The sequence below is a fragment of the Oryzias latipes genome, chromosome 5 (genome assembly GCF_053564925.1).
Source record: "Oryzias latipes strain Hd-rR chromosome 5, Olatipes_Hd-rR_3.1".
Taxonomy (NCBI): domain Eukaryota; kingdom Metazoa; phylum Chordata; class Actinopteri; order Beloniformes; family Adrianichthyidae; genus Oryzias; species Oryzias latipes.
The window spans coordinates 13,106,087-13,131,145 of record NC_136241.1 but is presented as its reverse complement, the minus strand read 5'-3'; the positions used below and the strand labels follow the sequence as shown (position 1 = coordinate 13,131,145).

The window sequence follows — 25,059 nt, the reverse complement described above, 5'->3', positions numbered from 1 at the left end:
TCTGTGTGTTTGTGATGCACCGTGCTGCCATTATGGTCCATTATGAGGAGGTGACAAAGATGGAGCAGAGGGCGTTGATGGATGTTGGTGTGGAAGCTGCTCACATTACTTCATCGAGTAGAGCGAGCAAGATGCTTCCCACAAAATGGCTGCGGTGCAGCAACATGGCTCCAACGGTGAGGAGGGAACAATTTGCATCGACGCAAAATGTTAAAAAACTCAGATCTGCTGCCCATGTTTATTATCAGAAAAGCTTCTCGAAGCGATGAATGACAACAAAGAAGCCTGCAGTGATTCCTTATTTCAGCCAAAAGTATGTAATTAAGAAATATTTACAGAAAAATTGATCCACATAACAGAAATTCATAAAAAACATGTATGCATTAAAACTTACACACACAGTTCCAGACTGACCAACTGAGTAAACATACTGTTACACTGACTGCAGCAACTTCACATTCTACCTTACACAACACAAACTACACAAGCATCAATGGCATTACATTCATATAAATATTATTTATAGTCCTGGTATTCCCCCATGAGTCACGTGAGCACTGTGGCTCCTATTCATGCGCTCCAACACTGAACTGAAGACCAGCTTCACTGTGTGTCGCTAAAAACTCCCTTTAGAGGTGCGATAACTCCTTGAGGTTGTGACACCAAATCCCTTGGCGTTGGTAGATAAAAAAAGGTCTTTTGATTTGCTTTGAGCACCGTTCTGTGAATGTCAAGCGACCTCAAACAGCAGAGATCGCAGTGTTCCTTGCATTAAGAGATATCAGTTCATCAGGTCTCATTTCCTCTTTGAATGGCAGGAATCAAGAGAAGAGCGGGCGGACGAAAGCCCTGGCTCTTTGTTTACTTCATCTTCAAAAGCTACACACTCGACACACAGGAGCAGGAAGGACAGGGTGATTGAAAAGGTTGACTCACTGATTGATCAGGAAAAATGGCATTTTTACAGGGAGTGAAGCCATCCTGACTTCTTCCTGTTCTCTTTTTTTCAACGCAACTTGCTTTGCTTTTTCTTTAATCAGTTGTATTTTAAACCACCTCTTGCTGTTCAGTTATATGCAAGACCAAGTTAAAATGTACAAAGAATGAAAAATGTATTAAGAATGAATACTACGGTTCATCCGTATCCCCCCCGCATCTGGATTAAACCTGTTTGAGAACACATGTATACTGATGTGAAGCTGGCATGAGGAAGGGGGAGGTGACTGAAGCTCGGTATAGCCAGAGGTGCTCTGCATCCCCATCTGTTTTCTCGCACTTGGACATGATTGCTTTGGTGAAAATATGTGGAGAAAAACGGTCCAGCGAGGCTGTCCATCTCATTTCCTCTTTTTTTTTTCCTTCAGCAGGTTCTCTGTAGGTAGCAATGAGTCACATAGGCAGTTTATAGCTTGCAGTTATCCGGCTCTGCAATAACGCAGGAGACCAATGATGATCCGAGGAATAACTAGGAGAGGTTGAAAAGTAAAAATAGAGGGGAACAGAAGGTGCAGTGTGTGGCGACTGCAAACAGTTTGGAGGGGTCTGCTCCAGGCAAACTCCTTTTGTGTCCATTTCTGCTCCATCCATCTGGCTCCTTCTAGCTTGTTGCTCAGAGGATAAACAAGACAGGATTTTCTTCATCGCTCTTTCAGTCTTCACGGCCCTTTGCCTCCGTTGGGTTTCATCCTTATGACCCATTCCCCTCCAGGGTTACTGTTGTACAGATCCTGTAGGTGTGTGTCTGGATCTAGACAGTGCTCACCTGCGGGAAAAACACAAGAAAATTCCTATAATTTTATTTCAATGAATATATATGCCCTGTTGTCTGAAAAAGGTCTAAAACCCTATGACAAAAAAAACAAAAATATAATACTTTAACAGCAAGAAGTTTTTTTTAATGATCAAAAAAACCTACTTTATTTGCTAAATAGATAAGAGTCTATGACATTATAATAAGTGAAAACTTTCTGTTCCATGTAAGTGCTCATGTGAGTGCACCGACATGTGTGTAATAAGCATTTGTCTGCTCTGATAACTGCAGATGCACCGTTTGCGTCTCTTTGGCTTTTGCACACTTCATTACGTAACACCTTACTAGCCTCATCAGCTCAGTGAGCAGGAAGACATGCAAATGTCAGCGGTGCAGCAGTAAAAAAAACTCACCGATGTTTCCTCCCACTTCGTACAGCGCGCAATCTGGGTAAACCACCGAGCCATTTCTGTGGACGAACAACAGCGTGTTTAATTCCCAATGCTTGTCTCAAGTGGACTGAATTTATTTTTGTTTTATGTTGAAATAATAACAATCTGTTTTAGTGCTGCATACAGACACACCTTTGATAGGTTTGAGTTAAACGTTCATTTCTTTAAAAACACAACTTATTAGTAATGCAGACATACTTTCGCGTTTTGCCTTTTCCATTTTCAGGGCTGAGGAGGAACTGCCGCTGAAACTGGGTGAGCAGGTCTGAGGCGCGGGAGTTCATGTTGAGCTGGAACTCCATGGTTCCGTTCAACAGATCTCCGTTCTGGATCTTCACTGTTCGGCAGGCCTGGAGGGCACAGAACAAACAGAGAACATTCATAACAGCACTGATCATGATGGCCAATGCATCAAACGTGAGGCTTCCTACGAACTACTAGAGGCCTGTTTGGAGAGTTACACTCACCTCAGAGTTGCTTTTCTCTGGTCTTTCCCTGTTGTCTGTGTGAATCTTCCTGAGCAGGTTCTTGAAGCGCCGATCGTAGAACTGGTAACGCCTGTTGCTGTTCTCGTTCAGCTTACGCACCTGGCTCACAAGGAAATTTGGGATCTAAAGAGACAGACATCATGAAACAAAACTAATGAGAAGACACGAAAAAAACAACAATGTAATTGCAAGAATTCCTGCTTGGTTTATGAGCAGTGTTTGGGGCTTTATTCTTACCGTCCAGAGCAGGTCTTGGTAGCGGATGAGCAGCCTCATAACATCAGCTGCCTTCTCTGCCTGTCCTTTCTCTGCTCCTTCAGTCAGCCTGCTGGGGACGGCTTTGTGGAGGAACAGGTTGGGAGCCATGATGGTCGCCACGGCCCACAGGTTCATCCTGTTCTTTTTCTCTCTGGAAACCACCTTACTGAGGAACTCGAGCAGGGCCTAAAGGACCAACAGATGGGAGATATTTGAAGCTGAAGATCTGCCAGCTGTTTCAAAGCAGATGTGGAGCTCAATCACAAAGCATGTACAGACTCCCGCCATCTCCTGAAAAATGTTCAGATTCTTTTCAAACAAAAACAGACACCATGTATATAAAAAAACTAACAAAAGAGGTAAACTGAAGCAAACTGGTTTGGAGGCTGAATCACGAGCAACGCCACTGCTGATGAGTGAATCGACATGTGTTTCAGCTGCTTCCACTGAAGTCAAAGTAATTAGTTCTGTTGAGTTTTGCACTTCTGTTTGCAGTAAGTGGAACTGATGGCACACAAAGCCAGTCATGATTATATAACAAAGGTTTACAAGTGGATAAATCTGAGTGTTAGTAAAGAGAGCTGTTGTTTAGTGGGACACATTTTTGGCAAAAACAAGGCTTTTAAAACTTTTACAGTACAGAAATGCGCCGAGTCAGGTAAAATGATGAAGTGATTTACATGTTCATGCTAAAATAAGTGGTTAGTATGCAATCACAGTAAATGCAACGTTGTAATGGAAACTTCCAGATGATCAAAATGAACTAGAAAAGTTCAATCTTCACGGAGTTTCTTAAAAACCAAAATGTATTTTAACATATTGTACCTTTATGATTCAATTGTAATATAACTAAAATTAAAATTATTTTAATGATGTAGGGCTGAAACATATCATCACAATGGAAATGTACATTATTGCATTTCGAGTTATATCTATATTCTGTTAAAGGAGAGCAAAGTGTGAACAAAAAATATCTGAAAATCTTTGGCCCTGCTGTGCTTTTGGAGGAAAACATTTAGATGAGTTTACAGACAGCTTATTCACAGAAAAAAGGGAAGATTTTGTAAATAAACTGTAATCCGGACCAAGTTCTGTCTTAAAGAAGAGTACAAACTTAATTTTGGTTTTTTTTTTTAAAAGATGTTGATAGTTGGTATCAAAGTGCTGATATGTTAGTACCTCAAATCTGTGGATAGGGATTTTTGTACTCAACTCTTTTGTGTAGATAATGTTAAGACCTTTATTTTCAGAGCCCAAACACTTGAAATTCCTAAATTCCTTTTTTATTCCATCATTATTTACCACATAAATAAATTTAGGCAATTTAAATGGATATTTGAATTAAAAGTAAGAACTGATGACGTTTGCTCAAGCTTGAACTGTGTTGTCCTTACCTTTAGTGTGTTCCTGTTGGGCTCTGGCAGCAGCAGAATAAGCAGGTTTAACATGTGAAGCTTCTGCTTCAGCTCTGTGATTTCTAGGAGAAAACAAGGAGAGACACGATGAACACTCACACACACACACACAGACACACACTGTGTTCATTTCCTCTGCTTTTGACTAAGAGTAATGTGACATCCAAAGATGAATGGCATTGCAAATGGTGGCTATTAGCTTTGTTAGCTTATGTCTCTGTGGTCACCCATCATTTATCACCCCTGCTGATCCTCCTCACAAACTGCTCATCAGTCAGCTGATTCTAATATCATTTTTAATAAAAAACTCATTTAAAAGCATCTCATCCTTCCCACTTGTTTTCGGCGGCAGCGCTTCTACTGATATCAGCTTGTTCATCTTGACTTTTAAACCAAAGCAGAAAAGATAAATGTCATAAAATTGCTGTTGTCAGGTAAAAAGAAGCATACGTGATATATGTTATTTGAACTATGCCAGGAAATGGGGGCAGCACACTTTTTGTAGAGACGAAAGAAAAGAGTTTGCATTTATGTGTTTTAAGAGGAAATATGACAGACATGATCTTATACAGAAAAGGACAAAATAAAGAAATAACTTTGACTCTGACGTCTTCTGCATCCTGACAGACAGCATGACTATTTACACTGACAGTATGAAATGATGCGTCTCGTCTACTGACCTCTTACAGCGCTGAAGGAGTTCAGATACTCGGCGGTGAGCAGAGGAGCTGGCAGCTCTCGGATAAACTTCTTCAGAAGTGCAGCAGCATCGTTTGGACTAACTTCATCCCAGCTGATGTGCCCAGAGTAAAAATTGGCTTCCAAATTCTGTTGGAGCAGCTGCAGAGAGAATTAAAAAAAAGTTTTACAACACTGTCACTTCTAAATGTAATTATTGATTTATCCTGCAGAAAAAATAGATCTGCGTTGATTTTAAGTAGGGAGTTTATACTGTGATGTTTCCATGTCTAAGAAGTAAATGACTAGAATAAATCGATTTAAGTCAGACCTTATACTCCACAAACAATCAAACAGAACCAACTAAATCAATTCAGAATATTTAAGTGGTTCCTAAGTGTAGATATTCTTATTAGGAAATTAATTATTTGGACAACTGTGTGTTTCTTTTAAAGACTACATACTAAAATCAAGTTAACTTATTTTGGTGTTAACCTGAACAGCAAACAGTGTATTTTCCTATTTCCATTCAAGTGTTTCTTATGAATACTAATTTTAGTTTACCACGGCAAGATTTCCGTGCTTTGATGTTTAAAAACAGTAACCGCGTCAGGATGAGGCCTTTCTTGCAGGAGCAAAAAAAACATTATTGACTTTGTCAGATTTGATTGCTGTTCTAAATGTCACGTGTATTTAAACAAATAAAATTTAATTGATTTCCTTCTGGTGTGTGAGTATTTCTGACATTTCATACAGTCAATACATTTGTTCCCTTTAACATGCTGAGACCTATTTCTTTTTTTTTACCCTTGAGACAAAAAGAGAAAATATTGTGTAAAAGTGACTTAGCAGACATGTTCAGAGTCCAGATACTTTACCTTAATTCTGGACTGAGATCCTGGAACCCGCAGGATCCCTTCTGAATCAATTCCTCTCTTCTCAAGAAATGACAACAACTACAAAGAGACAACAAGAGAGACATGAGTGAACACAGCAATGAGAAGAAATGGACTTCTTGCTCCCTCTGCTGGTTAGACTTGGTAAATGCTGAGGCAAACAGGGTGTGGTGGGAGCACTGCACATTCCAAGAAAACTAAGGCTATTTTAATCTATTTCATCTAAATACTGAAACCATGAGTGCAAACATGTGTTTGATGCCTAACTGCCTAACATGACTAACTCTATAGGTTAAGCAAAGCATGGCATTGATAAATGTTGGAGAGGGTGTGTGCAAACACCACTCAACATATAGTTAACAATCCCTAATGATGTGTGCATAAAGGAAGGTGTTCCTGTCTTAATGGATACGTACCCTCTCTAGGAACAGTGGAATTGTGGTGTTTGGTTTCAATTTCTGATCATGCTCCAGCAGCGCAGCCAACGGCACTCCAAAAAGTGAGTTATCTAAAGGAACAAATAAAAGTGCAAACAAATTCAACTTTAGAAAAACAAAAACAATCAACAGTTTTTTGTGTCTGGTCAAAGTTGTTAGTCAAAAAGCTACAATGTTAAATGCAGGATTAATGGTTGGAACATTTGTTTTTTTCCCCCCACAGATATTCTAGTTTACATAAAAAAGTACTATATTTTCCTATTTTTTTGCTTACTTTAGACCAAAAATGTTATTACTGCAGTTGAACCAAGGAGTTCTGAGGTCTCTGACAGTTGAAAACCCTCAAGGCCATTTAAAGAAATTTTGTGAACAACAGTGAGCCTCAATTTTCCCAGTTAAGATCAAGATTAAACTAAACACAATTCTTTCCAGAGGTAAAAGAATCAACAAAAACATTTTTGCTGTCTAAAAGTCACCTGTGCCAGTCTCTGGTGAGTTTTACGTTTTTTTTCCCAAAGGTAGTGATTGCAGTTTTACATACCAGGGATTTTTCTCTTTGCTGTTTTGTGCCTTTTCACCTCCAGCTCCAAAAGGTCACACAGTGCTGTCAAATCAATGAGCGCCAACTGACGCACCTTCTTCATGTCAACAGGAGAGAGATCGTGAATACGAGTCACACCTAGACGGCACTTAGGGCAAATCACCATCTGAAGATGCAAAATGGTTGAAAAGTCAATGATTGTGAAAAAAGTTAGGGCAAAGGTCAAAAACTATAAATGTAGATGTACATAAAACATACATAATACTAAATAAGGGAGCAGAAATGAGTAAATGTAAGACACACACAAAATCCGAATGATTCAGTCTTCAATTTTTTTTAAATGCTCATCAGGAAAAGGTTAATAAATCCAAACCACTAACACAAATGCTTCCTCCTTTTAGTGGAAATCCATTTAGCCTGAAATAGAAAAATTAGTCTGAAGGCTTTTTGTCACAAAAGCTCTCTTTGTTTAGGCCTAATCCTCACAATCCTTGTGAAATCAGAAGCAGTGCTGAGTGTAAATGTCCCTTGTTGTTAAACGGTTTACAAGGGAATTTTAATCTTGCTGTTTAACTGGTTTGACACAAGCAGTGACTTAAACTGCATGATTTCTACAGAACTGTTGAAAAAAGTAACTGACTGTCAAAGATTCTGCAAGCTGTCCCAATTAAAGGATGAGAGAGCTCTGGTTTGTTTATTGTAAATACACTTCAACTTTGAGAAACAGAATGAAGAAAATAAAAAATTAAAATCAAGACAATCACATTGTATGATTTTCATAGAATGCATTTGGTCAACAAAAGTTCAGCTCAATACTTTGTAATGTAAATGTTGGCAACAGACGTCAAACACTTTCTGTAGATCTCCACCAGGTTTGCACTGTAGCTGCTATTTTGGTCCATTCTGTCACGCAGATCTTCTCCAGAGCTTTAATGCTTTGTGGCTGTCGGTGGGCTACAAGAACTTACAACTCCATCCACAAATTCTCGTTTGGAGAATTTGCTTTCTGTAGCCACTCCTTTGTTACCCAGGTGATGTGTTTGAAATCATTGTCATGGTGGAAGATCCAGCCATGTTTCATCATCAATGCTCTCACTTTTGGAAGGAGATTTTTGTCCAAAATCTCACCGTACATAGCCCCCTAATAGTTTCCTTTGAACAGATCGATCATCCTATCCCTTTTGCAGAACAGCAGCCCAAAATCATGATGGTTCCACCTCCATGCTTCACAGTGGGTATGGTGTTCTTCGGATACAATTCAGCATTATTTCCCCTTTAGATCAACCCTGACGTGTTCACAGGATTGCAGGACTGCAGAATTTGAATGCATTATAATGTAGTTTGTTACTGATGGTAACCTTATTGCTTATTATTGTGGATCAGGTCATCCCAGTCTTGTTCAGGTCTACAAACATGACCTTGTTGTCCTTTGACAGCTCTTTGGTTTTGGTCATGGTGGAGAGGTTGCAGTCTGACTGTGTCAGGGTGTGGACATGTGTCTTTATACAGATAACCAGTTCAAGCAGATGGTAATCTGTTTGAATGGGGTTAGGGTTAAAATAGAATTCAAACATGAATATATGGGTAGTGAGTGGAGGAGAAAGGAACATCTTAAAGAGGAAGTAACAGGTCTGTGAGGGACAGATTTCTGGCTTATTTGGAACTGCTACGCCTTAAGTATACAGTGTGATTTCCTAGATTCTTATTTTACATTCTGTTTCTTATGAACTTTACAGACTTCTCTGGTCATCTTAACAGGGAAAGGTTAATTTATCTGTGACAGTCAGCTCGCTTTTTTTTTTATCCTACTGGAGTTACTTTTTGCTCATATCATAAAATACTTCCAATTTTCAAATGTATCATAGTTTGTTAAACATAGTTATCTATCCTTACTTAAATCAGAAACCAGATAGGTCAGAGAGCAGGAGTCTGGGTGCTTACAGGAAGCGTGCCATCATCTTTCCTGCGTTGGCTGTTCTGGCTGTTATTCTGTGGCAGTTTGGCTTGCTTTAGAAAGATGACGGCCTGTTCACAGTAAGCCACGTCTGTGATTAAGAATTCTTCTTTGGGAGCAGTGCGATGATGTTCTGGTGTCACTGCAGAAGACACAAAAACACCAGTCTATCAGATCACTGATGTAAGAGCAGTGCAAACATTTCATGACAGAAAAACATCTGAATGCATGCAGACGTGTTGGACCAAGAGAAAGAAAGGATCAGACATGAACTCTTCAACAAGGAAATCTTCAACAAGCTCCTTTGGTCTGTGTTACACAAACAGGAACTGTACACGGCAGGTTAAAAGAGATGGATCTAAATTGATAGACCAGTGTTTGGGATGTGATTCAGCCTGTACTCATGAAAAGATCAGAAACGTTCAAACTCTACCTGCTCTATAAACACAACTCACAAAAACAGTTTCGTCTTAAAATATTTATTGCTTTTTGAGGTTTTGATTTAATTATAATTTATAATTAATTAGAATCCTGAAATTTACGTGATAAAACTAATTGAGCAGTGCATCCATTTTCTATCTTTATGTGTTTGTAGAATAGCAGAGTATGGTAAATGGCGTATACTTGTATAGCGCTTTTCTACCTACAAGGACAAAGCACTTTTACAGTCACCAACCCATTCACCCAGTCACACACATTCACACACACTGGTGGCCGCTTCTCTGCTAAACACAGAGGCACGGTGGGGTTCAGTGTCTTGCCCAAGGACACTTCAACTCATGGGCGTGCAAGGCGGGAATCGAACCTGCAACCTTACGATCATGGCTCAACCGCCCTACCGCTGCACCACGGCCGCCCTCAGTATGACTGGATTATGGAGTATCACAACTTTGCAAAAGTATAAAATAAATAACTTAATACAGGTGGGATTATATAAACCTTGCTTCTTCCCACTCATTTTTAAGCAACAAGACAAACTCTACTTTAGTTTAGTGAACATTCACTATATTTAATGTATTTAACTGACCCAAGTCTTTTATTATTTTTTAAATACATTTTTTTTCTTATATTTTTGTTAATTTCTCATTGTTTTTTCATCAATCCATTTCTTTATTTCTGAAATGAGTTTTATTTATCTGTGATTTTTTGTTGGTGCTGTCTACAATTAATGTTTGATATCAATCAATCAAACCAGTTCAAATGAATTATAAATGCACAGTTCTTACCTGACATTGCCGTTTTTGTAACTGAAGCCATTATTCCTTTTTCCAGCTCTTCACTATTTTTAGACTCAGGCAGAAGGTTCTGGTGAAAAAAATCAGTCACTCATTTTAAATGTTATCCTTTCCTGTAAATGTAGTTGGTTTTTTTTGTTTTCATTTCCCCCAAGGACTGCAGACTGAAACAACACGTAATCATTTGATAAAGCATTGATAAGAATCACAGCTGTTGAAGGCCATCACAGACGAAGCATGACCTTTACATATGATTTGCCTTCAAATCATCCCAATACACTGGGACAGCAGAGAGTCCTGCACAAGCCAACTGGGAAAAGGTATTTTGTTTACATGGCAAGACATTCTCAGCATGTCACACAAAAACACTCCCGTGCTGTAAACCAAACATGAGCATTTATGGAAGGCAGGATAACAGGTTATGGGAGTATTTAGCAATAAATCAGTTATGTGCACTTGAGTAACCCTTCATAACATAGCAGATGTAACATGTTTATGCTCATCTCCTGAACTGAAGATAGAGGAAAGCACCTATGCTGGTTAAGAGCCCAAACATTTCTGACCAAATGGAAAACAACCTACAAGATCAGGAATCATGTTGAAAATCCTAACCTGAGCTATAGGAGTCCTGAAGATCTCACGAACGTCCCGGGGTGGCGGTTTGTCCTTTTTGCGGAGGGTGTAGGAATCCAGCCGACGCTTCACAGCCTCAACCTGTGTCCTGGTCAAAGTGGACAGCAGCACCGCGTTATCTACATCCTCACTGTCGTCCTGGATGAGGGTCGATAATCCAGCATCAGCCAGCCACTGCTCCTCTTGTTCTCCCTCTGAGACAAAAAAAAAAAAAAAACACGCACAACAAGAGCAGAGATTTAAAAACATGATGAGCAAACAATGGTGTAATATTTGAGAAAGATTCTCAATCAACGCCTCATAAAGAAACGGCTAAATTATATGAGAGTTCGCCACAGCAGTTTTGGTTTCAAAATAAACAGCTACAAAGATTAGCAGCTACCATTGATTCCAAATGTAATCTGGGGCTCAAAATCCTTTTATAGACTTGTGAAGATTTGACTGGTGACTTGTCTTTAATTTGAGCTCAAACCAATAAACAAATGACTAGATACAGTAATTCATAAATATCTTAGCATTCTTATTTTTTTTTAAAAAGTACTTCATCAAAATTATGGGGTCTGATTATAGGAAATGGGGAAAAAACGGAATTCAGTCTCAGAAAAGTTTTGAAAAGTCGACAGTTTAAGACTAAAATAAGCAAAAAAATGTAATAAAATTAAAAAAAGCTTCCAGTAAAAATATATAGTAAGCACTTATGAGTGACCATTTAGCTCCCGATCAAAAAACCCTCCCATCACATAGTGGCTGAAGGCGTTGTCATGGAAATGGACTCTACTTTGCCGCATGAGAGAAACCTGATATGTTACCATGGCAAATGCATCTTTTCATGGAGAGCTGTGGAAAATCTAAGCAGCAGCTGCGTAGAGAGGTTCTTATTACTCCCACACATAAACTTTCATTTCTGTCCATTCTGAATCTGAAAGCATCAGAATAACAGTGTTTACCCTCTGACTGTCTAGAGTCTCTCCTGGTGCAGTCGAGGTCTGTGTCGCCACTCCCCTGTCGGATGGTCTCGACTTCACTCCAAAAAGAGTCAAGGCACAGTTTGTCGAGATGCTGCTCCTGGTCCTGGGAGGGCTGTATGCTCTGTGCTTGCTCAGAAGTCGTTTGGTCCTGCGGGCAGGCCCAGGGCTCCACGCTCATCTCGGTGGGGCTGGGATCTCTGGTGCAGACATACGCACACGTAAAGAAATCGCACATGCAAACAAATGAGCAGAGACAAAGACTCAGACGGAGCAGGTGGAATGACAAAGACAGGCGGCGAGAGGAGGATGAATCTTCCGGGACAGCTTGAAGATACAGAGGGACAAAAGGAGAGGCGTAGTTAGATGGCGAGAGTGGAGACAAAGGGGGGTCTCTATTGTTCCTGTGATGTGTGGCCTGGAAGACAAGTACCTGACACATCCACTAGATGTCACTGTAACCATGTGAAATCAGTTTTTTTAGGGGCCACACCCCTATTTAGACTAAAAGATCTGCAATTATTGCTCTTTCTGTATAAAATAAACTCAAATGCATAACTGAGGTGGTTAGCAAAAATAAATGAGAATAAAAATTGTGCTTGTGGATTCATTATTAAACTCAGCAATGAAAAAGGGTGCCTGATTTTCTGGTTTTCAGTGCTTCACAGCAAAGCTCTCAGTTCTCTTCTAACAATGGGACACAGTGAGCCAGCAGACACTTGCACCCTGAAGCTCCTATGTGACCCTCATCACAGCTACAGGAGATGGTCTGCTGACTCTGATGCATGGTTCAGTCACACTGTTCATACCAATGAATCTAGAAATAAAACAAGAAGTTACTCCTACATTTGTCAGAGAATGTCAGATAGAATCTTGTGCCATTGTGACTGATGACAAACCACAAAGCAATGACTGTTGTCAGTAAATTGTTGTCAGTAAAGCGTGAAGTTACTGCCATTCTTAATGTGTGAATGACGGGAGCTTTTTTTAGCGGTTCCTCATTCATGTTCATGTTTAAATAGACTGAAGCAGTTGGTTAGACCAGTTTCAAGATGGGGGCGGGGGGTGGGGGTGTTACTCCGGGGTTCAGGGTTTCAGTGGGATTCAGTTTGGAAACAGATTTGTATCTTGTCAATTCAAGAAATAGAGAACATGGGAACCGAGAAAATATGGCGTTTGTTAAGAAATACAAAAAGCAAAATTATTTTTCTACTAGAAATACTAAGAAACTGAACACATGTGACAAGAAGAGCATGAATGTGAGAATAGTGTTTATCTTATAGGTACAGTTTTTAAATTGCATGTCTACTTAACCCAAATCTTGCATTGTAACAGATCTTTACAAAATTTAAATAATTGAAATCAATCTTAATTGTTAAATATTATGAATAAATTGAAATTCTTGCTTAACTGGCAGCCAGCATTTCATAGATGATGAGACACTGTTGACTGAATCGTAAAATCCCAACCCGACTATAGAGACGACCATTTTTTTTTTACTATAAACTGCTTCAAAGAGTATCTGTCAACAGCAAACGTGTTTAAAAATCTTTACTGGTCTCAAAGCCAGCAAGCTAACATTCCAGCAAACAAAACAGCTAGTTATGTTTAAATACCTGCTTATGATACTGCTATAGAGTAACTAAAAATATTTCTGCAAAAGCACACTAATGGGTAACTTATCAACTCCACTGGCATCGGCATTGATCCCGAGTCATTTTCAATGTGCACACTGACTTCTTTTTGCATCTGGTTAATTGGAACGATACACTGGCAGCTCACAGGGCACAAAGATGATGAAGAGATCCCATTTTGGGTCATTACTAATGAAGAGAATAAAAGAGCGCCACTGTCCAAGCAAGGCAGTGAGACACAGCTTTCTGGAGTTTCTTGTTCATAAACCTTGAGTTTGGAAAATTTGGGCTTAAACAAGAATGCAAAAGCATTACAGGAACAGTTTGAGAAACAGATATAACAATCTTATCACTGAATCTGGCAATTTTAAATTTTTGGCATTTTTGCTTATTTTTAAAACCATTGTCATTACAACTACACATTCCTGATGTCTGGATATGTAGCTCTACAGACCTGAAGTCACAGTTTTCTGCATTTATACTGCATACTTCCAGAAATATTCAATAATCTCAGCTCTATTTAAATGAATGATTCTAGTGCATATAACTGTACAAAAGGAAACTAATAATTCATTAAATTAAACAGAAAAAAAGTATCTCATCAAAAACTCAAAAGAATCTAAATTTTTTAACATTAACTTAGCATCACAAACCATAGACTTTAGTGCACGTAAAACTGGAGATTCTCCACTCACTTTTAGGTCACCACACAGAACAGCATTAATGCTCCATAAGGGTTCAAATTTTCAAAAAACAAGCTAGGCTCTGACCAAAAAAAACAAACCAACATGGATTTAGTTTGGCTGACCAGCCTCCAGGCCTGTTTTAAACCTACCTCCATTGTTTTCTGTAGTGCAATGATTTCCCGCGCTTGCCCCGTAATGGGCTACGGTTGGGACTGAGCCTAAAAAGAGTAAAATTGTTGCCTAGTAACGTCTTGGTGGACCCTAGTCTCCCTATCACCACCTCCTCTCTGGCTCCCATATCCAGTCTGCTGTGTGAATCCAACAGATGTGACTGCACACCATGTGAGCCAGGTGAAAATCTCTGGCTTGTTCCTTGAGCTCTGAAAGCCTTCTGTGTGGCTTCGGGCTGAGTGACGTGCTTTTGAGCCAAGTGCGGCTGAAACTGGAATTCAGGAGTGAGTGACAGCCCTTTCTCACCTGTCCCTCCCTCCCTCTTTACTCTGACATGACACACCTATGTCTGATGTCCATCAGCTTCCTCTCTGATTACACAGCATTCTGTTACATTCCACTTTGAAGTCACTCGTTAAAAATCTTGAAGCCCAACAAAAACGATCCTTGTTTAAGCCCAAAAGACACAAATGACAGAGCTTCTTAAGTTTAAAACCCCTTTATGGTCATACTTCAGACACTTCTTTAGTACTGACTAGAAAGCTTTTTACGAATGCAGTCATTACGGGCTCTTTGTCGGAACAATGCTTTACATTAATGTTATGTTTAGAAGAAACCAATCAAACACACCAAAGAATAAACATGTTCTGTATAAATAAAAGTAGTTTATAATTAAACATAGATAAAATTCTCTTCACAGAAAAAGGCTAAGAAATGAGGAGTTGAACACAAAAACACCCGACGAAGGGAAAAGGACATTTGTTGCAAAATGGATGACCTCATGGCAGAATTCCTTGTTAAACCGCATGCCTAAAGTGTGGCTGCACACCTGACAAATGCCTCTCACAAGGATAATTCGTGGTGTAAGGTGTTTGTAAGTGTAAGTGAAAGTTTCTCAAGTGTCACAAGTGTAACAGGTCATTCAACTTTGAGCAGCCCAGCGACCCCTGAATACTTCACCAAATCACTGGTTGATGAATCCTTTTGCTTTTTTAAGAGGCAAATATGAACTCCCAGAAGGTGAAACATTCACAGCCTTTTATGGCAAACAGATGCAAGACAAGCATGACAAATGTGTCTGTCATCTTTCATTTAACTGAATGAAATTCTTCTTTGTCTGTGCAGACTTGAATTTTTCTAAGAAAGCCTATGAGGAATGATGGAAGTTTACTTTTTTGACGGGAATTTTAAGAAAAACTAGTAGAGCAACTTTTAAGTCCCACTTAGATCATCTTTTGATCTTTTGGGACTTTTAGTTATGATTATGTTGTTTTTAGGCAAAATTCATTTTTTCTTTGCAGAGCAGCAACAGTTCATCAGTAATTTGCCTCTGACTATTGGCGCCGAGTAAGCTTGCGTTCATTTCCCATCATCCCTTTGTTTACACTCTCTCCCACTAGCTTACAGCTCCTCATACACCAAATGTAACACTACCAGTGCAACAAAAATGGCGAGCAATAATGGAGCCATACAGTTTTGATCCAGATGTCAGCTCAGACGAGGAAAACAAAGACATACATGGATCTATTTGTGTGCAAGTGGATGGATCAGAATGGAGAGGAGCAGGGAGCTTGTGGCCTGCCAATTGTAGTTTGTATGTAATAACTACAAGCTTTTTTAAACAGTATGTTTTCATCTGATTCACAACAATTTGAATAAGGAAATAATCAGAAATGCAACTTTAAGCTTAATTTTCTTTATATATGTCCTCTATTATGAAAAAAATGCTACAATAACACGTTAAACACACCAAAAACAAGATTTTCCTCGTATTAAGTCTTTCAAACCTTCACAGTTTGTCTCACGGAAAATATGAATTTGGATATGGAATACAGAAAGTCCGAGCACAACTGAAATGATATAAAATATGCTTATTCAGAACATCTTTAATTTCAAGTCTTTATGCCTTTTAACTCATGATACAAATAGCCCTGCCTTTTCTTTTTAAAAGCTGCTGCTTCTTGTTAACAAGATTTGAACCTGATCTATAAAGCAAAGGTTCCAGGCTAAATATAAAATAGTGGTACTAAAAATGTCAGGGTGGGATTGTTAACAGTTGAATGGACAAAGAATCAACAGGAAGCTGCGCACTCTGGCTGAAGAATGCACCCTTGTGAAGTCGTCTACGTCAGCAACTGTTGGAAGGTAACCCCAACAAACAGCTCCGATCAAGGACGGAAACCTTAAAAGGCAGCTCCTACTGAAAGAACGGTTTAATCCTCATGACTCAATTCCACAAAAGGCTTCTTAGTTGCAGAGAATGCAACAGTAAGCTCATTGGGAAAGTTTTTTTCTTTCCCCCTTCAGGTACAAATAAAAAAGTAAAATAAAACGAAACTGTAAAACTTGATCCTATGGCTTTTTAAACTTTCTTCTGACCTTGATCTTGGAAAAGATTCATGTCAAAAACATGTGACAGACTAATAACAGCGACAGTTATGAGTTCTAAGCCCTAAAGAAACCAAGACTGAAGCTGGAGGAAAAACCTAATCCTACCTGGCTTTGGCCCGTCCAAGAGCCTTGCCGGAGAGCAGCAGCAGCAGAGCCGCTGAGCCCCTTCTTCCCCATGGCATCCTGCAGCTGCCCCCCCCCAAACTGCTGAGAGCTGTAGGAAAGAGCAGCTGCCTGCCACCGGCAAGCTGCTTCCTTGCAATCTCCTCAGTGCGCAACCACATCAGAGCAAGGACAGTCTGCTTGTGTTGGCTGGCACGTCACTACATTGCATCCTGGGGCAGGAAAAGAGGTCTGCTCGGGGGGCTGGGTTGCTGGGACAGACAGGAAAAATATGATATGAATGGTTGGTATGGAAAGGGCTGGGACTGTGGGTGGAGTGGATGGAGCAGAGGAGATAGCAGCTGCAAGTTGGACTGACTTTCTGACTTAACTCTTATATTATGCGCTTTTTGACAGGATGCATCTTAAATTTGGCCCCAATTCTTGGTACTTTAGGGTGTGCCTTGGTTTTTAAGAAAAGTGCAAGATGTTTAAAACGGTTGCAGTAACCTGCTTGGACATTCATTTACTGATTTTATGCAAATATGTGTAACCCTGCTCCTCTAAACTGACTAAAACTTTTCCCAGCATTATCTTTCAAACCCTTTTTACCTTTTTACTATGAAGTGATATGTATGCCACCACATTGCAAACAAAACTTTCTATGTGGCACAGAAATCGCTTCATATTTTACTTTATCTACAGAGAGGATAAATGTGAGGAACTATCAGAGACAAATAGGTCATTTGTCTAATATTTTCTTCAAAAAAAAGTGTTTTGGTCAAAAATAAAAAAAAGACAAACTAAAAAGCCAGTAATAGGACAAGTGTAACATTCTCCGCTGTACATTGTGTTAAAAGCAGAAAAGACAGATCTAGAATATATGCTGCTACTACAAAACTGTTTTAGTTCAAACCTTTTTTGAAATTCCAAAAATCAAATATTTAATTATACTGTATGTTTAGACCCTTTCCAAAAAAATATCATATAATTCTATTAAAAAATAAGCTTTCATAGAAGTTAGATTCAGGGCCCAATGTTTAATTAATTGAAATTATTTGTTTGTTTGTTTGAAAATAAATTCCAGTTCCAGCTCATAAAACCCACAAAAACAGGAATTCTAAAAAATGTAATACTGTGGAGAAATCTGCCCAGATGTTTTAAAATGAGTTTCACCAACTAATCATACACTAAATTCAAAGACCTGCACAGGTTCCCCACAGGTCATTTAATTGGTTCAATTTGGTTTAGTTGTTTAGTTCAGTTTGGCTCAATATGGGGAATACTTCAGACTTCACAACTAGCCATAAGACCATCACTGATTCCCTCTATTGCTTATGTAAGTCATCAAAGTTCCTAGTTAAGGAGGCTGACTGTTCACAGAGAGCTGTGTCCAAGCAGATCAACGGAAAGTCTAATGTTTGGGCAAAATGTGACAGGAGAAGATGCACCAGCTAAAGAGATGAGCGTGGGCTTCAGCGGATTATTAAAAGGACAAGAATATCCAGAAATGGTGGAATGAGGTGGAGGAACAGCTTCAAAAAACACCTTCAGGAGATTGACTACAACTGTAGGGTCCTGAGTCTGGACCAACGGAGGAAACGTGTCAACTGGGCCACGGAGAAGAAGGACTGGAGTGTTGGCCAGAGGTCCAAAGTCCTGTTTTATGATGAAAAGAAAATGGGTCTTTCATTTGGGAATCAAGGTCCAAAGATTTGGAGGAAGACTGGTGAGGAGCAGAACTCAAACTGATGGAGGTCCAGTGTGAAATCTCCACAGTCCGTCATGATTTGGGGTGGAATGTCCAGCGTTGGTGATCCAAAATCACTGTCACAGTCTAGCGGGATGTTCTAGAGGGCTTCATGATTCCTTCAGCTGAGGGTCTGGATGGAGATGCAGATTTCATCTTTCAGCATGACCTGGTCCCTGCCCAGAATACTGACGTATTGAAGATGGCAATATCATTTTGAAATTACTTTCTTTGATTGATTTGATCATTATAATCTCTGTCCTTATCTTTATGCAATAACTGAGGAGTAAATGGTGATTTTTCAACAGTATTGTAATTTTCTGCAATCCTGTTTTTGTGAGTTTTATGAGCTGGAAGGCCAATTTATGTAAAAACAAATAAATATTTGAAATCAATTAAAGTGTGGGCCTTAAACCTATAGTCTCCAAAGTTGAATTTTGTGGAGGAAACTATGTAAATAGATACAATTTTCCATGGTATATATTTTTGGAAATCGTCTGTAAACACAAAAGCTGTGCAGATGATGTGAATTAACAGACTGTATAGGTATGAATTAGATATTTTGTTGTATTTATTGATAGAATTGTATATACCTCACATAAAAAGGTCTTAGTGAAGGGCATCTGGTGCCTTTGCTTTAAGATGCATGCAGCTGTCTCTACACTTGGGCACTCTTCCAAGCATTTCTAAAGCTCAAACAGATTAACACAGATTAAATACACCACAGGGATGCTCCCTTGGGTATTGTTTTACTCTGCGGATCTTTGTCTTTTAATGGTTTTACTCAGTACATGTGTTTACTACTCTTTAGTAGATAGTGTTAAAAGATATGTAATCCTACATTTTTTTAAGTGATCTATTTTAATCTTTATATAATGCTATGACTAACAGTTTTTACAGCGCTATTCTACAGGAATATTCTTACATTGACGTATCTGTAAAGCCCAAGGTGGGAAGTGGGAATTTAGTTCAAAAAAACCCCAGAACCTTCTCTCAGTGTTTCTAAGTACTTTACTTTGTCTTAGATGTTTTTAATTGTCTCTGGCAGGGCAAGTCTTCTCTCGCTTTATCTGAAAATCCTCCTTAGCTCACAGATTGGTATGGAGGAAAAGGTGTGTAGAACGTGAGGGCACATCCTCCCTTGACCTTGCAGATGGCATGTGACAGGCAGCTCAGCCTTGTGGCACAGCTCATCCATCTCTTGGCAAGCGGAGAATTCAGACTTATGGAGTGTTAAGGAAGGGAGAAGACAACAGGAAAGTGTAGAAAGATAGCAGAAGGGAGGATAACGAGAGAAAAGGTCAGAGAGGATGATGATGAGACTACAGGCAAAAGGAAAACACGTTCAAAGAGAAGAGGTTCACTTCTAAAAAGCTAAAGTAATCTTTTTATAAACAAACCCTGTTCCAAAAGAAATTTCCTGCTACATTTTACATGGAGGTTTGGCACAAATGCAGGATTTCATGAGAGCAAAATACTGGGGAGAATATTTATACTGACGTTATAAAGCAACTCTGACTCAACTTAAGTAGTTATCCCTCCGCTAAGACGAATAATGTGTTGTTACAGTCATTTTAAATGGCTTTAGAAAGCTGACACTCAATGACAGGACTGACCATATATATGTAATCTGGTAGTGAGAAGGGAAGGGGGAGGACTACAGTTCCAAACAGGAGACTCCAGTTAAACCTGCTCTCTTCTTTATTTCTTCACTTTGATTTCTTTTACTCTAAAACTGTGGCCTAAACTTTGATACACTCTGAAAGCACTCAGAGCAAGGCCAAAAAAACAAACAACATCCCAGCTTCCTGCTGGATGGTTTGTTCCATCCGTGCCATCTTAAGGTCACTCACATCCGCTGGTTTTTGAGGGACATAACATCTTTGTTTTATTTACTCATACTAAGCTCATCAATGATTTTAGTGTTGTTTGCATGCATTTATTTTATCTGTGCATGTCTCTTAGATTTTTTTTTGCAAATACAGTACTTCTGAACTGACTACCGGCAGTAAAAACCATCCACGGATGTTTTGTTATTATTAGAAACGACTCATTCTGCTATGAAAAAAGTCCTCTTTATATCCATAATTTTACTGAGTAATTTGATCATTGTTAATTTCTCACAAGAGCAAGGGAAACCAAAAACAACCATGCTTTATTTAATCTTTTGTATTTGTTACAGGCTCCAAAAGTGCTTCGGTTTCCCCAAAGGCAAAGTATTTACTTAGTAAGCATAAGTTATTTCATCAACAAGCTACATTTTCTGTTTTTAAAAGCTCTTAACAACTCTGGAAATAGGCTTGGAACTAGAAAAAAATATTTTTTATGTTATTTGTTTTAACCTTTGAGCTATCAAGCAACTGCAATAAATATAAAGCATTTTGGCCTGTTAGGGTTTAGTGTTCTATGTCTTTCTACCCAGAGAAGCTCTGGCTTTGGGTCCTTTGACAGCCATTCCAGATGGCATCATTAACAAGTTAACTCTGACTATGGTGAGGTGAAAACAGGATATTCATATTCACACGAACTCCACTGCAAAGGGATATACAAGTGTACTGCACCTGCATCCAGTAAAGCAGGCAGACAATGAGAAAGCGATGGAACATTCTGGCCAGATGAGTTTTCTTGGTTGGATTTTTTTTTTTGGTATAAAAAAAAGCTGTGACAACAGCAACAATGATTCTGTGGTGAACATTCAAATCATGGTGACGTTGATTTGATGTACTGAACACAACACAACGAATGAGTCATGCACATGAAGGTTCAGTGTGTCATACACGGATTTACAACTTAGCTGCTGGTAGACTAATCTTTCATCACTTCCTCAGAGAACTGCGTGTCTCTTCTTGATTTTTTTTATGACTGCAAAGTTTGGCGTCCGTGTTCATCAGAGAAGTGTTGCTGAACTAGTTCTGGAAGCACAAATGGGGAGTGAATTAGTAGCTAACATTTTTTTATAAGTGGTCATGACAGAAACTTTGAGAAATTAAAGAAAAAAAAAGAAAAAAACACCTGCATCGTTTGGTAAGTGGTATGCCGACATGAAAGATAAACAAGCAACTTTTTTAGCGGAACAAAAACAGCGTCATGGTATCATCACACAAACATGTAAAAAATGTGAGATAACCAATGCATTTTTTTTCATGCTCCGTCATTCAACTCTTTACCATCACTGAGCTAAAGACTTGTTTTATTGAAAACATTTCAGCAGGTAACAAGTCTGCATGTCACTGTTTAGATCACAACTGTAATGGCAAACCATTGGAACCCGATGTCTGGCTTTTAGACACATTTATATTTCACTAGCTCGTGATAGAACAAAGTTTCAAAGTAAAAGACTGTAAATTGTTTACTATTATTCATTCATTATTTAATTTATGTTGCTTCTCTGCTTTTAAACAAGCTCACCTCATAGAGGCTGAACGTCTGAGCAGAGATGACGCTATCAGCTTTGACAGCCAGAAAACCTTCTCCTCTCGTGCCATATGGAGCTAAAGTGGATTAGAACAGCTGTAAGCTTTGCTCCCACTTTTCCCTCTTAGATGCTCAACAACACATTCTGGCTGTGTGTTTATACACTAGACACAGCAGTGTCTCAACAAAAAGTCTTTCACGCGTGACCAAAACTATCAATCGTCTAAAAAATGCAGCAAAAAGAATACTGGCAAAGTGTTATATTATAACTTCTTCCACTTTCGGCTTCTCCCATCAGGGGTCGCCACAGCGAACAAGTCGCATGGTAAATTTGGCAATGTTTTTTTTTACGCCGGATGCCCTTCCTGACGCAACCTTCTCTAACCGGGCTTGGAACCGGCAGAGGTAGAGAAGGGAACAGGGAGCAGCCTGGAGTCGAACCCGGGTTTCACGGACGGAAGGCGCCGCAAACCAGCACGAGCTAAACTGGCTCCGAAGTGTTATATTATAACTGATGTTTCTTATCAGTGAGGAGCTGACTGTCAAGTATGTTTGTAACCACCAGCCTTATCTAGACTGGGCAAGAAATAACATACTTTTTAGAAAATGTGTGCATGTTTTCAATACCAAAGCAACAGCAATTTTTTTTTAAATTGAATTGAATTAAAGGTATTAAAGAATTACTGGCTAAGCACTAAATTACAGATAATAGGTTTTCAAAGGGATTTTGGGAAGCTATCCTTGGCAAAACGTATAGCCTATTTGAGTGTACTACAAGTATACAGAATCTATACTAAATGTCAGGTACTACTTGAAGTTTAGTGTTTATATACCATCTCTATATTGTAAGCCTAAAATGACACAGTTAAAAAAAATGAAAAAATAAAATTAGTCTTATTATTTTTAGAGATTACTTTCAAAGTTCAGGGCTTCTTAAAAATGTTATAAATCAATAATTATTAAACATTCACAAGCCCTTTGCTTTATGTTTTAGTATTCATTTCTGATCACGTGTGTTTAAAAATAATAATAATAATAATAAACACTGCATTTGTTAGTTGTGTTCCCTCTGGCTGAACGTATAACACAGAAGAGAAAAAGCTGGTATCATTGCTTTATAGTCAGTTTAGTCTGAAAAAGTATTCCGTTAGTATAGACCAAGTACACATACATGGTCTATATAGTAAATTTGCTATACTTATACTGAAGTACCTCGTCAGAGTAAAGTGTACTGCTTTTTGCTAAGGGCATCCATCTATATATGTATTGTTATATTTTTATTTTTTACATAATATAGCTAAATGCTTCACTAAATTCATTTGTTTATATAAAGCGTTATGGTAGCCTATATTCACAACAGCAATCTGGCTGTAATTCAGGTGTGCAGCAGACAAAAAACCCGCCCATAGCAACAGCTTCAGACACCTTAGCAACCACAAACGCGCGTGCATTAACACGAGAGAATTAATCAAATAAAGCCACGAACTAAATAAAATTCACTACTAGTAAACACTGAGGTGTGCAATACGTCTCGTGACTTTTGAGTTGACAATAGCTAACTCACCTGTTTAGCTGAACAATAAGAAAAAGGGGCTAACTAACCTGGAAAAACTCCGTAGGAGCTCAAGGCGTGCGGAGAGTCGTTGGACGGCAAAAAGAATTCCTCTTCCATGTGGTTTAACAGCAGAGAGGAGTTCAGTGCTGAGCAGCGAAAACAGACAGACAGAGATGGAGGAGAGGGAGGCTGCTGCAGTTCTCCCCTCCAGGACCACGTTATCCTTCTCACCTTGCGGCTGACGTCATCACGCTTGGCTCCACAGCACTGCCATCTGACCGATGATGTTCCTGCTCTCAGATTCTGAGCAGACAAGCAGCTAAGAGATCTGGGATTTATCCTAGCTCAGTTTGATGGATTTAATCCTGAGATTCCTTGCAAAACAAAAACAGGAACGGGGCACATTTGGACAGGCAGGCAAGGCTCTAGCTCGAGCCAAACTGAAGTGGTGAACCTATCTGTGGCAGTCTGCTGTTGCTCCGAGGTTGTTCAGGGGTCTGCAACCTTCAACCCCTAAAGAGCCATTTGGGTCCATTTCTCAGAAGGAGCCACAAAGTCTCAATTTAACCTTTTAGAAAAATGAGAGATGATTAGGATTTGTTACTGCAACTATGATAAATGTAAACAGTTTTTTGGGCATAAAAAAAAAAATAGTTTTTTCCCTTCAAAATATGAAATAGTTTTATAAATTTGGACAGAGATTCACATGACTTCTTTTCAAAATAAGACACCCTGTGTCACAATTTTTTTATTATTATTATAATCATCATATTAGTATATCTTTTTTACAGTGAAGAACTCTTATGTCGTATCACAGTAAAGTGTTTTAAAATACTTTGAACGTGTATTGACTCTACGTGAATGTGAAAGATGAGGAACAGCACGAAAAAAAAAGACAAATTAATTGTTTTTGGTTTTATTTTCATAAGGTCTCCCCTCTTTTACAACATTACAAACATTGTCTGCGTGATAAAAAGAGCAAATAGCAAAACACAGTTTAAATTTTTTTTTAAATGAAATTAGTCAAATTTTTTTTTAAAGAGTTCTTTCAAAATTCAGGGCTTCTTAAATTTTTTTATAAATCACTAATAATTAACCATTCACAAGGCCTCTGCTTTTTGTTTTAGTATTAATTTTGATCTCATGTTTTTTTTTAAAAATAAACACTGTAGACGGTTGTTAGTTGTATTCTTTCTGCCTTAACATATTACACAGAAGAGAAAAAGTTGGTGTCATTGCTTTATAGGTCAAACAAAATCCTACTTGATGATTTGCTCCTGATAAGCCTGAACATTTTACATGTAAATTAATAATTTGCATATTATTTCTTGATAACTGTACAATTGTAGCAAATCTCCACCTTCAAATGGCTTTCTTTCTGAATGTAACTAATCTCAGAGATAACGTCTGTGCATGCAGCTGCTTGCATTATGTCATTTTAATCAAATTCAAATCATAAAGATGTTAAAAATTGGAGGAATTCTCAGCTCAAGGTCTGCTGATGGAGTATTTCAGGGTCATTCATTTTGTATCGAAGGCCACAAAAGGAATAGTACGATGTTAAAAAATGTGCTAAACTTTTTGCCAGTTTGCTACCTTCTAAGTTGAGAACGCATTCAAACAATTTATGAATAATGTGAGACGCCACACGACT

The 25,059-nt window shown here is 38.7% G+C and overlaps 1 protein-coding gene across 8 annotated transcripts; it reads right to left on the bottom strand.

Annotated features, from left to right (window-relative positions):
* Positions 1–210: 210 nt before the first annotated feature.
* On the bottom strand, positions 211–23,679 carry arhgap40 (Rho GTPase activating protein 40). Of its 8 annotated transcripts, XM_078947146.1 has the most exons (18): positions 23,453–23,637; positions 21,224–21,348; positions 19,452–19,658; positions 16,690–16,958; positions 11,685–11,902; positions 10,717–10,931; positions 10,096–10,174; positions 8,857–9,011; positions 6,916–7,081; positions 6,354–6,445; positions 5,920–5,997; positions 5,044–5,203; positions 4,343–4,425; positions 2,928–3,134; positions 2,670–2,813; positions 2,401–2,552; positions 2,164–2,219; positions 211–1,762 (listed from the first exon to the last, which is right to left on the bottom strand). In XM_078947146.1, exons 4-18 carry the CDS (start codon positions 16,866–16,868, stop codon positions 1,656–1,658), a joined length of 2,091 nt encoding a protein of 696 aa, XP_078803272.1. In that variant the 5' UTR covers positions 16,869–16,958; positions 19,452–19,658; positions 21,224–21,348; positions 23,453–23,637; the 3' UTR covers positions 211–1,655. The 8 variants fall into 8 exon arrangements, with proteins under 8 accessions (XP_078803272.1, XP_020558848.1, XP_020558847.1 ...); XM_020703189.3 differs by lacking the exons at positions 16,690–16,958; positions 19,452–19,658 and having other exon boundaries at positions 21,214–21,348; XM_020703188.3 differs by lacking the exons at positions 16,690–16,958; positions 19,452–19,658 and having other exon boundaries at positions 23,453–23,594.
* Between the last annotated feature and the right edge of the window lie 1,380 nt (positions 23,680–25,059).